This window comes from Podarcis muralis, chromosome 9 (assembly GCF_964188315.1).
Source record: "Podarcis muralis chromosome 9, rPodMur119.hap1.1, whole genome shotgun sequence".
In the NCBI taxonomy this organism is placed as follows: Eukaryota; Metazoa; Chordata; class Lepidosauria; order Squamata; family Lacertidae; genus Podarcis; species Podarcis muralis.
The window spans coordinates 10,340,874-10,356,239 of NC_135663.1; the positions used below are offsets into that span (position 1 = coordinate 10,340,874).

At 46.3% G+C, this 15,366-nt stretch overlaps 1 protein-coding gene across 1 annotated transcript in view; it reads left to right on the top strand.

The window, feature by feature from the left end:
• PPEF2 (protein phosphatase with EF-hand domain 2) overlaps positions 1–14,231 on the top strand; it is a 33,763-nt gene extending 19,532 nt beyond the window's left edge. The window contains exons 11-17 of the mRNA XM_028744994.2: positions 2,508–2,735; positions 6,252–6,437; positions 8,322–8,464; positions 9,607–9,710; positions 11,204–11,373; positions 11,861–11,948; positions 13,573–14,231. Coding sequence (XP_028600827.2) covers positions 2,508–2,735; positions 6,252–6,437; positions 8,322–8,464; positions 9,607–9,710; positions 11,204–11,373; positions 11,861–11,948; positions 13,573–13,817 — 1,164 coding nt within the window. The 3' untranslated portion in view covers positions 13,818–14,231. The remainder of the gene's footprint in view (positions 1–2,507; positions 2,736–6,251; positions 6,438–8,321; positions 8,465–9,606; positions 9,711–11,203; positions 11,374–11,860; positions 11,949–13,572) is intronic.
• The last annotated feature ends 1,135 nt before the right edge of the window (positions 14,232–15,366 follow it).

Genomic DNA, 15,366 nt, shown 5'->3' on the forward strand with positions numbered 1-15,366 from the left:
AAGACCGTTTTGCGGTTGACCTCAGGTGCCAAAATGTATTGTGCAGGAGCTGCCTATGGAAAGTGGTCCTTGGGATGGGAGAGCTTCCTCATCCTTGCTCTCAACCCAGTTTTCCTTCATCTCCTCAATAGGATTGGATGGAGAGTTTGCATGTCAAATCCCCTCTTCCCCTTCTTCTTCGGCCTATCTGTGGGATGCAACGTATTTTCCGCTCCATAAGACGCCCCCGACCATAAGATGCACCTAGTTTTTAGAGTAGGAAAACAAGGGGGGGAAATCTGACTCAAATGTTGTACTAAACTATTTAAAACAGCAAAGCGGGCGGCTCCTGTCTGCTTTGCTGCTTTAAAGCGAGCCACGGTATACAGTGGTGCCCTGCAAGACGAATGCCTCGCAAGACGAAAAACCCGCAAGACGAAAGGGTTTTCCGTTGCGGAGGCACTTCGCAAGACGAATTTCCCTATGGGCTTGCTTCGCAAGACGGAAACATCTTGCGAGTCTCGCCATTTCCCCCCCCCCCGCTTTCTCCCCCTTTTTCAAAGGCGCTAAGCCGTTAATAGCCTTTTAACAGCTTAGCCGCTAAGCCTTTAATAGCCGCTAAGCCGCTAAATCACTAATAGCGCTAATCCGCTTAGACGCTAATGGGGTTGCTTCGCAAGACGAAAAAACCGCTAGACGAAGAGAATCGCAGAACGGATTCTTTTCGTCTTGCGAGGCACCACTGTATAATGAAGAGAATGGAAAAAGGATAGACATTCCATTACAATGTAGTTGTTTTCATTATCACTGGGAAGTTAGTATTGGCAGCGGTCACGTAAACTAAAATTTGAGCATTTTACTGTTATTAATCAAGAATATTAATAGTCAGGGAGAGAAACCAGGGCTGTGCAAATGAGAAGTGCTTGGAGTATGGAGGAACAGCAAAGAGATCAAATGATTGTGCTCCAGTTCCTAAATCTGTGACGTTTTCTCAAAATAGGCATGGTTGTTTTGAAAGGAAGATTCAAAGAGTGGGAAATGGAGTGACTGAGCAAAGAACAGAGGAGGAAAAGCCTTCCTGCTGCTTGCAAACCTTGCCAGGGCTTCAGGGGAAAGCGGAAGCTGCCGGCAGAGCAGCGTGGCTCTTCCCCCCACCTCCAAAAAGCAGTCCAGGAGCGCAGGGCAACGGCGATTTGGCTCCAGGGACCACACATTCGCTCCATAAGATGCACAGACATTTCCCCTTACTTTTAAGGAGGAAAAAAGTGCGTCTTATGGAGCGAAAAATGCGCTACTCCATTGGAGCAGTCAAGGACAACATTCGTTGTTTGCTTAGAGTGGACACAGACGGGGGGGTGTTGGTCCAGCCAGTTGAACTTCCTGTTACACCTGGTCTGGGGCATCCTCCCCCTGCCTGTGACCAGGTAGGTAGGCATGACCCTTGCAGACCCCATAAAAGGTCCAGTCACTCAGCCATCTCCCTCTTTTGAGGCCGTTTCTTTACATGGGCCCATCCTTGCAAGGATGTAAGCCACACTGTACAAGCTAAAGCCTGACTTCAGGGATCCAACTGTGAACTGAATGTGAGTAAACTTGTTATCCTTTTAAAAGAAGACTGTTTCGTCTTTATTCTTATTAGGAGGGAATCAAAGGGGTCTTACCAGGAATATACTTCAATCTAGGCAACCCAGATTGGATTGCTTAAGTAAAGAGATTCAAGCAAATCTACCAACTAGCTTCCTGCTATATATTGGGGAATGTCACTCTGCTGCTGACTCACAGGCGTGAGTTAGGAAGGATACTATTAAATCAATATATCCTCTCCTAGTACGATTTTTACTATATCTTTATTGTCATTGTCCCACACAGAACAATGAAATTGAAAATCTACATAAGACATTAAAAAACCCCTAAAAACTCTGAAACCCCATTTTAAAATACTTTATACTATAGAGACTCCTTATGCTGCGTTTAGAACCAGTATTGCATTTGCATAGAAACTGTTTCTACAACATTCCCACGTTATCATCAGCCTCCACAGTGAATCTGGGGGGGCGGGCGTGGGGGGGGGTGATGAAGCAAACCCACTCCTCTCTCTGGCCCTAACCAGAGAGCCAGTGTGGTGTAGTGGTTAAGAGCAGTAGTCTCGTAATCTGGGGAACCAGGTTCGCTTCCCCGCTCCTCCACATGCAGCTGCTAGGTGACCTTAGTCACACTTCTCTGAAGTCTCTCTGCCCCACTCACCTCACAGAGTGTTTGTTGTGGGGGAGGAAGGGAGAGGAGAACGTTAGCCGCTTTGAGACTCCTTCGGGTAGTGATAAAGCGGGATATCAAATCCAAACTCTTCTTCAAACTCTTCTAACCCCATCACCTTGTCTTGAGTGCCTTGAGTTCGGCTTGAAGCCCATTAACTTGATCTGGGTGATCCGAAAACCAGATGAAATTTTTGTTTGGGGGGTGGGACAGGACAGCACCAGTCTCACAGTTCTGCATTCGGAATATCTGACTCCCTGCCTTGCCTTTCTTAGCTTCTCTCTGTATTGACCCAGAAGAGAAAACAGTCAAGAGTTTGGGGCGTCCATGAATCGAAAGCATCCCGGTGTGGCAAGAGCAGTTTATCAAGCAGGTCCCAGCTGCCCCAATCAAGTGTCCAGGAAGAGCTCCGGACCTGCCGCAGGATGGCAGGAATGTCACTTACCTCTATGGATACCAGATCCGACGACTCATCAGTCCTTGAAGACGAGGACGTTCAGCAGGTGGGTGGATTCGGAGAATGAACGAAGCGCAAAAAAACAAACAAAAAATTCTTGTCGTCTTGATTCCTTTTTTTAAAATGATATTTATTAAGAATTTTAAGATTACAAAAGAGATAAAGAGAAAAAGGGGGGGGGACAATAGAAAGACAAACAACAGTCAAACAATACAAATCGATAAAGGTCAAAATCAAAAAAGAAAAGCAAAACACATAACACATCAAAATCACACAAAAAAATAAACCACAAAAATTTAAAAACAAATCCAATATTCCCAAATCCTTAACTGTCATACCCTTATTTCATCGACCTCCTCACACCTCCCTTTTTTGTATTCTACTTATTATAACAGCAAATCCTTTCCATTTTTCATAATATCCTGTCATTAAATTACCTTGATCTATTTTAACCTATATTACATAGAAAACCCTAAAATTTAAAACTTAAGTCTTATTCATACCAATTTCTCCTAACCTTAACATATTCTTGCAAAACTCTTTAACATTTCTGCTAAAGCCAAATAATTTCATTCCAACATTTTTCTAATATTCATTAATTTTCCAGAACAATCCTAAGTAAAAAAAAAATATTAAAAAAACTTTCTTCCAATCTTCATCCAACATCTCTTCCTCCTGGTCCCGGGTTTAGTCAGTCCTTTCTATCCCATCCATCTAGTTCATTAACCTGGTAATCTTATGTCCGAGGCCCTTAAGTCTCTTCCATGTCCCTTCCACAGATCTTCTTCATATTTATACCTGTACTTTGCTTTGTCTCCTACTCCTTTCACTCGTGGAAACTCCAACGTAACAATATTTTTGTCCCTTGTCGACAGATCAGCCCCTTTTCCATAGTCCACACTGAACTCCATATGATTTTTAAAGACATGTTTCAAGCCCCCTCCAAAATTGAGGACCCCCACATCCCCAAACTCCTCACGGCCCATTACCAGACTTGAAAAGTCAAAACATCCCTGCATAGGGGGGTCTATCCAGCCCCCCATCTCCAAGCCAAATATAATCTGGCTTTTTCCAAGTTCATTTGTCAGATCCAACAACTCATGTTCCTGCTGGGCCACAGCTCCCTCCATCTCTGCCACCCGAAGTCCAAAAACTACCTCCTCCCTCACCTGATCTGTCAGAGCACAAGTTGGTTCCTGGGTGGGTTCTATATAGATACCCACTGCCTGTCCAGAATTTCTAATCGCAGCAGTCATCAAATCCGTCTTTTCATGTAGCTGTTCCAGTAAAGCACTTGTCAAATCCGTCTTCTCATGTAACTGTTCCAGTAAAGCACTTGTCTTGCAAAAAGCATGCACCAGAGCCTCTGAGTACATTGTTATGCAAGGTCAGAAGTCTGTTCCCACGATCTTAATCTATTTGCAGCTGCCAGGCTCCCCAGTTCAAATTCAGTAACAGTTTCACAAGCTCCCTCTGGGGGAAAACTTCAATTTCTATCCATCTCTTTTCTTTCTTTCTTTTTTTTTCCAAAGGCAGGTCTAACAACAAAGTTTCCTTTTTCTGATATTTTGTCAATATTTGTTCCTTTAAAATGCGAAGGAGAACAATGGAATCACTATGTTTCTCTTCTTTTAACTATCTGTCAAAGACGTTTGTCTGTAGTCAATGAACTTCCCGAAAGCTTCTGTCCTGACACCCCGCTCCCAGGTTCAAGACGGTGGAAAATTACTTTTCTTTACACTCTCTTCTGCAGGTTTAAACAATCCAGAAAAAATCCCCCCTCTTCTCCTGCTTCCAAAGGGGGTTCAGTACTTTTAAATGATGAAAGTTAATCCTTAACGAATGATTTTTTGAACTCTAGTTTACCATGTCTTTGCTTTAAACTATCTACAAGAAATGGAAGGCTGACTTCCTGTTTAGACCTTCCCGCTTCAGTGCCAATTTAAAAAGAATTTCTCAGTCCGAATTCCCGTTCTACTCACTTGTCGTTGTTTAAAGTCCAATTGTCCAAATTTGATCTACTCATGGGTAGTTGTTTTTGTAGCCAAATTGTCCCAGGAAAAAGGTAGCGCTCTCCGGCGACGGCTATGCGGCTTCGCTCCACGGAAGAAGCAGTTGACTCTCAGCACTGCGCCACTTGCCCCTCTTCGCTCCGGAACCCGTAATTGGGTTCCTTTACAGATTGGGGGGCGCAAAGGGTGCCTGCCGAGTCCCATAGTCACAGGCTTCATCCGCCTGTGATTTTTTAAAGGGTCCCCGCTTCGCCGTAGCGGAACAGACCCGTTTCCCGTGGAGCCAGTCCCTCCAGATCAGAGGGAATCCGCCATTACCGATGGCGCCACCCCGGAAGTCCTGTTCTTGTCGTCTTGATTCCTGAGCCTCCCAGTTAATTTTGCCATTTCGGCATAGTCCATCAACTTGATCTGCCAATCTTCTTTGGTCGGGGTTGTCTCTTCCTTCCATCTCTGGGCTAGCAGCATCTGGATGGCTGTTGTAGCATACATGGATCTTTTGGAATCTTGGTACCTATAATTCCTACTAAAAAAAGCTTCTGTTGTTTTTTTTAACAAAAGTTAATTTAAACATTTTGATTCGTTTTTTTAATCCTTTATTGAAATTCATAGATATCATACAGTATCTTAAATCCACACATACAAATAAAATAAAATAAATAACCTTACATAAATTTACAGTTAAATATTAAATTACTCTTTCCACATATTTTCTAAATAAACTAAGATAAAGTAAAATAAAATAGACTTCCCATCGTTTCCCAATGTAATTAACATTTGTAATATTGAATGTACTTATACAGTGGTACCTTGGGTTACAAACGCTTCAGGTTACAGACGCTTCAGGTTACAGACTCTGCTAACCCAAAAATAGTACCTCGGGTTAAGAACTTCAGGATAAGAACAGAAATCGCGCCACGGCCGCGGCGGCACAGCAGCAGCAGGAGGCCCCATTAGCTAAAGTGCTACCTCAGGTTAAGAATGGACCTCCAGAACGAATTAAATTCTTAACCCGAGGTACCACTGTAATTATTACCTTACTCTTAATATATTTTCTAATACTTTCTTACAACCTGTTGTACCATTTCCCCTTATTTCTTCATATTTACTTTACACAACGGTCATTCGAACGCTGCCGTACATGTTATATCACTGTTACATTTTTGTAAATATCTCTTGAACACATCCCATTTTTGAATAAATGATTGTTTAGTATTACTCCTCAGTTTATCTGTCAATAGAGCCATTTCTGCGTAATCTAATAATTTTTTTCATTTCATTTTATATCATTTCCCAGAATTTTTAAACTACATTACAGTTCCACCACATATGATAAAAGGTACCCTCTTTTTCTTTGCATTTCCAGCATGTATTGGTACTTGTTTTATACATTTTTGCTAGTTCTGCTGGGGTTAAGTACAACCGATACATCATTTTCATATAGTTTTCTTTCCGTGAAGATCAGCACTCTGGTTTCCAAAGCTGCTGCTGATCTGTGTCTGCGCCAAAGCGGTGCTTAACAACTCAGCTCCCCCTCTCTCCATTTTCAGGTGACGGATATATTGTGGAGCGACCCCATTCCTCAAAATGGCTGCAGAGTGAATCAGGACCGAGGAGGGGGCTGCTACTTTGGCCCCGATGTGACCAAGGAGATTTTGGAAAAGTACAACCTGCAGTTCATCATCCGTTCCCACGAGTGCAAGCCGGAAGGTTATGAGTTCTGCCACGACCGAAAGGTAGCTCAGTGGAGCATCGATCAAGGCTGGGAGTGGGAGGATATGTCTTGATATACAGTATTTTTCACTCCATAAGACGCACCTGACCATAAGACATAAGATTTAAGACATAAGACCATAAGATTTAGTTTTTAGAGGGGGAATGCAAGAAAAAAAAAATTCTTTAAAGGGAGCGCTGAGCAGAGCCTGTATGCATCCCAGGCTCTGCTCAGCGCTCCCTTTCACAAGCCGCGTGGAGCATGTGTGCGGCGCTTGCAGGCTTTTTCCTGACGGGCTGCCCTTCTCCCTCCTCGGGGAAAAGCCCGCACACATGCTCTGCGCAGCTCTTTAAAGGGAGTGAGGCTCTTGGGGGCTTTTCCGGGAGGGGCTGCCCTCTATGGGGCTGCCCTCTGTCCCTTCCCCCACCTCCTGGAAAAGCCAGCAAGAGCCACGCGCTCTTTAAAGTGTCACGCCTAGCGTGTGTGTGGCTCTTGGGGGCTTTTCCGTGAGATGGGAGAAGGGACTGACGGGCTGCCCTTCTCCCACCTTGCGGGAAAGCCCCCAAGAGCCATGCTCCCTTTAAAGAGCACGCGGAACGTGTGTTCAGCTCTTGGGGGCTTTTCCCTGAGGAGGGAGAAGGGCAGCCCTCCACGGGGAAAAGCCTGCAAGAGCCGCACACATGCTCCACGCGGCTCGTGAAAGGGAGCGCTGAGCAGAGCCTGGGATGCATACAGGCTCTGCTCAGCACTCCCTTTAAAGAACCCCATGGAGCGTGTGTGCGGCTCTTGGGGGCTTTTCCCCTAGAAGGGAGAAGGGACTGACAGGCTGCCCTTCTCCCTCCTCGGGAAAAAGCCCCCAAGAAGGGCACACACGCTCCACGTGGCTCTTTAAAGGGAGTGCTGAGCAGAGCCTCCCGCCTGCATTCGCTCCATAAGACGCACACACATTTCCCCTTACTTTTTAGGAGGGAAAAAAGTGTGTCTTATGGAGTGAAAAATACGGTATTTTCTGATTGCACTTCATCATGCAGGGTGAAGGGAGCATGTATGCATCTTGCAGGAGTCCTCAGTCGCATATTCACATTACTTCCAGCCCAGTTGCATTAGTGGGAGTTATAGGGGGAAATGAGAGGTGGTGTGGAGGGTGGAGTAGTGCAAATGAACTGGCAGGGGCACCAGATTGGCTCTGCCAGTGTGTTTGCACTGTGCCAAGCTTGCGGGCTCTCCTCCCCTTCCTGTCTGCCTCCACAGTAAGCAGCGGCAATGTGACTGACCGGAAGAAGCGTTTAATGGATATTTGGCATATGCATAGGTCTAATTTAATATCTGGCAGAAAATGGAGGTAGAAAAATTAATATGAATGGGAAATCCTGCTATTGGACAAAAGGAGAATGCGGCATTTAATGATAACACAGTGGAACCTCGGTTTTCGAACGTAATCCGTTCCAGAAGACCCGTTCGACTTCCAAAACGTTCGAAAACTGAGGATCAAGGGGCTGGCTGCAAAGTCAATGGGGGAAAATGAGAAACGCACATCGGAAGCCAAGGCTCATTCAAAAATGGAAGCAATGATTTCTGGGTTTTTGGCATTCGGGTTCTGAATTGTTCGGCTTCCGAGACGCTCAAAAACCGAGGTTCCACCATAGGTTTAAATGGAAGAGTTTCTGGGATCTTAGGCAAGGAAGAGCCTCCCAGAGGATTTTATTCTCAGTTTTGCAATGTGAGTTTTATCGCATGGTAAATGCAGCTTTCAAGGGGAAGAAAGTGTGTGGAAATGCTTTTGCAAATCTATAGGGCATATTTATGGTGAGACTGTATAGCTGGGGGGAGAAGGGAGCTGACCGTAAAGTAATATGCGCTTCTTAACGATTTGAAATTGCCGGTTTGTTTCTGTTTACTTGCTTAGGTAATCACTGTATTTTCCGCTTCAAACTACTATGCAGTTGGCAGTAACAGGGGTGCCTACCTCAAACTGGGGCCTGACCTGATCCCTCACATCATCCAGTATCAAGCCAGCAAGGATGCACATAAACTGACAATGACTCAAAGGCAAGCATCTCCCTCTTTCTCTTCATCTCTTCCCCTCCCCATCAGTTAGGCCATTGGAGGAAGCAGTCCTTTGTATGGTACTTTCGGTTTCCTCCTGAAAGTTAATACTGATAGAGAGAGGAGCCACTCACCAGCAGGGGAGGGCATTCCACAACAGGGGAGCCACCACTGACAAGGCCCTGTCATGGGTCACTCCTAACTGGGCAGACCCAACTAGTGGGTGATAGTGACTTATACCAGGTGTGGCGAAGTAGGCCCTCCATGTGTTGCTGAACTACAACTCCCATCAGCCCTAGCAAGCATGGTCAAGGGATAATGGGCGTTGTTCAACAACAACTGGAGGACCAAAACTTCCCCATGCCCTGATTTAGACAAAACCCTATGCAGGTTTGCGATCCAGTTAAGAATGCATAAATTTCTGTTCCCATCTGTACTTGTTAGTTTCTGTTGTTTCCATTCATCTGCAGTTCAGTTCATCTTCTGCCATATAACTACATTGCTCATCTCACTGACCACTATTTAACTTAAGTTACATATCTATTCATGTAATGTAAGATCGCTCTGTGGTCTAAACCACAGAGCCTAGGGCTTGCCGATCAGAAGGTCGGCAGTTCGAATCCCTGTGACGGGGTGAGCTCCCGTTGCTCGGTCCCTGCTCCTGCCCACCTAGCAGTTTGAAAGCATGTCAAGTGCAAGTAGATAAATAGGTACTGCTCCGGTGGGGTGGTAAACAGCGTTTCCGTGCACTGCTCTGGTTTACCAGAAGCGGCTTAGTCATGCTGGCTACATGACCCAGAAGCTGTCTGCGGACAAACGCTGGCTCCCTCGGCCTATAGAGAGAGATGAGCGCGCAACCCCAGAGTCGTCCGCGACTGGACTAACAGTCAGGGGTATCTTTACCTTTACCTTTTTAAAGTCATTTTAGTATAAAGGAAATATCAAAACAATATTTAAAAGGTCATAAATTAGGTATTATTTCCTTTCTGTGGTCCTTTCACCCAAAGCCCAGAAGGGCTCTCTGTTTCTCAGATGGGGCAGAGACGTGTGTGTGTGTGTGTGTGTGTGTGTGTGTGTGTGTGTGTGTGTGTTGTATCCCTCATGTATGATGTTACATGGCAGAAATGCTTATCTAATCCCCTCAGGATCAGCCGGGTGGAAGAATCAGCGTACCAGGTTTTAAGGGAGCAATTGTTTGCTCACAGGTCAGAGCTCGCCTCCGCCTTCAGGCAATGTGATCAGGATTCAGGTAAGGTGAAGGGTAAACACCTAATATATAAGGGTATTTAGAAGGAATATAAGGAATTTATTTATAAGGAATGTAAGTACCTGACAAAAAGAGTTTTCTGGCAGTGCAAGCTCCCTGCTGGATATAAGAAAATGAGGTTTGTCCTACGGATGCTCTGCAAGAGAAATGCTCCCCCCAAAACTGAACTTGTCATCGCAGGCTCTGCGAACCATTGGCAATTCTGCATGTGCAGACAATGAATTTTGCTGTGTTTGTGAACCCAGGATACGTCGACCATTGGTAGTGAAACAGTAGCAGGGGCGCCACAGGTAAATCAGGAAAGGGATGGGAAGGCCTCCATGCTTGGCTATGACACAGCCAGGTGTGCACTTCTGTCTGCCATTCCCACACTGACTGCCCTATCTGGGTGCTTCCAGATGAGCATTCTGCCACATCTACACCATACTGTTATGAGTTTTGGGGTGCCAAACACCCCCCACAGCACTAAATTCCTGGGTCCAGTAGGGGTGAGAATTTAATCAATTCTTGGAGTCTTACTCGGTGCCAGACAGATTTAGTGTGTGTTAAAAGGTAAGACAGGGACGCGGGTGGTGCTGTGGGTAAAACCTCAGTGCCTAGGGCTTGCCGATCGCATGGTCGGCGGTTCGAATCCCCGCGGCGGGGTGAGCTCCCATCTTTCGGTCCCAGCTCCTGCCCACCTAGCAGTTTGAAAGCACTCCTAAGTGCAAGTAGATAAATAGGTACCGCTTTCTAGCGGGAAGGTAAATGGCATTTCCGTGTGCTGCGCTGGTGCTGGCTCGCCAGAGCAGCTTCGTCACGCTGGCCACGTGACCCGGAAGTGTCTCCGGACAGCGCTGGCCCCCGGTCTCTTAAGTGAGATGGGCGCACAACCCTAGAGTCAGACATGACCTGCCTGTACGGGCAGGGGTACCTTTACCTTTACCTTTAAAAGGTAAGAGAGAGCAGCTTATTGTGTTCAGGAGATCGCCGGAGAGATGGGCCATTGAAAGAGGGGAAAAAGAAAAGGTGATGAGCCATTAAGGGAAATAAAGGAGGGCAGAGGAGTGAAGTTCTAAGTGTTTCTTATGGATTAAACTTTATTCTCTGCACTTTTGGAGTTCACTTTTTTATTTCTGCATGGTTGCTGCCTTCCCCCTTTCTGCTTCTGATCTATGGTCCTAAATAATCCACACTGTATTTGTGGGAGAGACTCTTTCCCTCGTGTCTCTCTTCTCACTACCCCCAAACTGATTTGGGAAGAAGGAGGCTGAAGAAGTGATCTATGGCTTAGTTTTAGAAGTCATTTCCTAGTGAGCAAACCTTTCCTGGAGGGCTGCATATTGGTGGGTGGGGTCAGAGGCAAAACCAGGAATGTAACTCTGCACAGTCAGCTAATTCCAGTTACACAAAAGCAATCTTTCTAGGTTCATGCCTACGGCAATTTTGGCAGCCCATTGTCCTGAAATCACCTTGTGGCTTCCCTTTCCGGACAGGAATGATCACACTAAATGACTGGGCAAAGGTGGTGGAGTCCGTTCTCAATCTAGGGCTGCCCTGGAGGATGCTGAGACCACACCTTGTTTCCAACGCTGTCGACGGGATGCTGGATTACAATTTGTGGCTCAAAGACCTTGTGACGGAGCAGTGGTCAGCCTCTCAAGAGGTAACATGGACTTTGTAGTACATTGGTAAATCCGAAGTGGAATGCTGCCTCCAGTGGTTATGGGCTGGAACTGAGATTTCACCCTTTAGCTTGTTCCGACGTTTCCTGTAGCAGCAAATGAACTAAGGGGATGTGATAAATGATAGCGCCAGCTCCTATGGAAATAATATTGTTCCTAGGTTTGGTTGGTTGGGGGGTGGCAATTTGACAGGAGGGGGTAACGGAGCCAGAATGACCACAAATATTCTTAAATATTCAGGAACTAAGTTGTCAGGCACATCTTTCATTAGGGAGGTTTCTGATGAAATGGCCAGTGGATGTGTTTTGAATGACTTATTCTTATTTATAAAAGAATATTCATGTAGTGGTATGCCATGGGGGGGGGGGAATCAAAGCTGTTTACAGCAATAAAACATTAAAACAGGCTAGCCATTTTTGTGTTTTGTTTATCTGTGAGATTGTTAAGCCGTAGTCTTGTTTTTTTCAGCGCATTCAATCAAGTTTGCTGGAAAACATTTACCGAAACTTATCCAACCTGGAGACTCTCTTCAATATTATAGACAGTGATCATTCAGGTAAGTGCATTAATAATTCCCTATTGTTTTTAGTTCAGAATTTTAGATAGCCCAGTGTTGAAAAAGGAATAAATATCACATAGGAGGGGCAATAGAGGCCCCACTTTTTTACATTAAAAACCCCCTGAAAGGAGTAATCAGAGTGGAGCACTACATAAGAAACGGAGGGGGAGTCCCTTAGATGGTTGTATGGGGTCTTTCACACCTCCTTCCAGCAACTTCTGCAGCAAAGCTGATACCAAATGTACAGTGGTACCTCGGGTTAAGTACTTAATTCGTTCCGGAGGTCTGTACTTAACCTGAAACTGTTCTTAACCTGAAGCACCACTTTAGCTAATGGGGCCTCCTGCTGCTGCCGCGCCACCGGAGCACAATTTCTGTTCTCATCCTGAAGCAAAGTTCTTAACCTGAAGCACTATTTCTGGGTTAGCGGAGTCTGTAACCTGAAGCGTATGTAACCTGAAGCATATGTAACCCGAGGTACCACTGTAAAGGTAAAGGACCCCTGGATGGTTAAGTCCAGTCAAAGGCGACTATGGGGTGCAGCGCTCATCTCGCTTTTAGACTGAGGGAGCTGGCGTTTGTCCACTGACATCTTTATAAGTCATGTGGCCAGCATTACTAAACCACCTATGGTGCAACGGAACACCGTGACAGAAACCAGAGCAGCGCACGGAAACGCCGTTTACCTTCCCACCACAGTGGTGCCTATTTATCTACTTGCACTGGCGTGCTTTCGAACTGCTAGGTTTGCAGGAGCTGGGGCAGAGCAACAGGAGCTCACCCCATTGCGGGGATTCGAACTGCCAACCTTCTCATTGGCAAGCCCAGGAGGCTCAGTGGTTTAGACCACAGCACCACCCATATTGCTCTGCTTTCCTTTGGATCACATCAATGAGTTCCCTGGGCAACCTGAGACCTCCATATACACTGCGGTTTGAGGTGCACTCCTTTGCCTCTCGAGACAACAGAAGCCAACGGCAGCAACAAAAAGATATCCCGTAAATAATGTGCACACACATAGCTGGTAAATCGTGTTCTGTCCTTTTGCAATTGGTGAATTGAAAGACTGGTGGCAGCGAGTGCAGTTTCTCCTAACATTTCTGAAGTTTGCTGTCATCAAACCGTTACAATGCCTGGGTTTCAATTGTGAGAGGGCGAGACAGCAGTCAAGATTATGTTCTTAGATCTGCCAGAAGATGGCGGCCATGGACTTGAGACAGCTTTAAGAGGACTTTGGACATTTACCTGTAGTTACTAGCCATGGTTTAAGGGCAAGGAGGGAGGGTCTGTTGTCTTCCTGCTTGTTCCCAGAGACATCTGGCGAACAGGATGCTGAAATTCCCGTTCCAGAACAGTAGGAGGGAAATAGAGGGTTCTGCTGTGAATAATGAGAATTTGTGAGTTTGAATTATCTGCTACGCGTCTGAGAGATGCAGCAGGCTACAAATCAGAGGTGGGGGAACCAATGGTCTTCTGGATGTTTCTAAACTGTGACTCCAAGCATCCCTTCACCATCGGCCATGCTGGCTGGGGCTTGGGGTCCAATCCCCACCTGTAGGGTCACAGGTGAGCTACCCCCGCTATTTGAGCAAATAAAATGCTTTTCCTCCACCACCTTCAGGGTTCATTTCTCACGACGAGTTCCGCCAGACCTTCAAATTGTTCAGTGCCCATATGAATATTGAGATCTCAGACCAGGATGTGACGAACCTGGTCAACAGCATCGATTTCAACAAAGATGGAAACATAGATTTCAACGAGTTCATCGAGGCCTTCCGCATTGTCCGACAGTCTTCCTCGGATGACATTAGCAGCTGGAATCCCCGCATCACGGATGCCACCGACCCACAGACAGCATCTTTGTAGTGGCTTCTCAACCCAGGCTCATCTTTCAACCTAAGAACATGCCTCACAACTAAGTGGTAAGACAGTTCCTAGCAACGGCCTCACAACTGATACAACCATTTTCAGATTTCTTCTGTTGAGCGAGAGGGGAAAACAGGACATCTGCATCCCCGTTCCATCCCAGCAACGGCATCTAATATTAGGGAATTGCTGTAGCTTTTTTTTTTTTTAGCTTTTTTTAAAGCCATCGGTGAGTCAGTCTTAGCCTGTATTTGTTTTCTCCAGCCCAGCTTAAAAATGGACTGAATAAATGTTTATCACCCTGTGTCTCCCTTGACCCTGACCTCTCTAGGCGGCTTCCAATCCCCACTTGGCTATGAACCATGGCCTCTCAGCCTGGCCTACCTCACAGGGGTGTTGTGGGGTTTCTTCAGAACTGTGTTATTCCTATGCAAACTCGTTTTTTGACTATTTTGTAGTCCATATAGGCCACCCTGACAGTTCTTCAAGGCAGGCAGCTATGCTAAAAGACTGGTCTTTGGTTTATTTAAGTTCCCTTGTGAAATAAGCTTATATTAGAAAGGCCTGTTGTGAATACACTGGGAGTTTGCCAGATCTTGCCACTTTGGCCCAAAGCGCCACAATTCTAGCATGGGCAAGAAGCCAGGATAAATTTGGCTCTGTAGCTTCCTCACTTCTCTGGGCCTGATACCGAGTTGCCTTGCTTGCTCCGCTGTCCTGCCCCCGCCGTGCTGTTGCTCTGGTTTGCTCACCTCCTGCATACGCTTCAATTTATCTTTCTTTTTAGAACATTTGCACAGGACAGCCATGCATTCCGCAAAGTATCATGATTCCCCCACAATGCCTCTGGACTCTTGGAAAGGGCAGGGAATCTTGCAGGTGCTGCAGCAGGTCCTTGCTGGTGTTGACCCCCACAGCTGCTGCATCTAAAGTGGTTTTTTTAAAGGGTCACATGGGAAAAGTATACTTACTTTCAGCTTGGGGCTGTAGTTCAGTTTTGATCTTCAGCACATAGAAAGTATATACCCTATTTTTCGCCCTATAGGACGCACCGGCCCATAGGACGCACCTAGTATTTTGGGGGGGAAATCAAGGGGAAAAAATTTATCCCCCCCCCCCCAGGTTTGAGCAGCCATCCCCAAGCTAGAAGAGGGAGACGGAGTGCTCCGTCTCCCTCTTCTGCCTTCAGGGACAGCCTCTCTAGCCTCCGTGGGGCAGCGGCTTGCCCCGCTGTCCCCGAACTTGTGGGGCTGGCGAGGGGGAGAAGCAAGCTTGCTTCTCCCCCCCGCCAGCCTCCAGACCAGGTCCGGGAATAGCGGGGTGGCGGCGCTTGCAAGGCTTGCGGATAGCTTCCTGAAGCCTGGAGAGCGAGAGGGGTCGGTGCGCACCGACCCCTCTCACTCTCCAGGCTTCAGCGAAAGCCTGCATTTGCCCCATAGGACGCACACACATTTCCCCTTCATTTTTGGAGGGGAAAAAGTGCGTCCTATAGGGCGAAAAATACGGTATGCAAAATGAGCGCTATAGCTTAAACACAGAGAACTGTAGC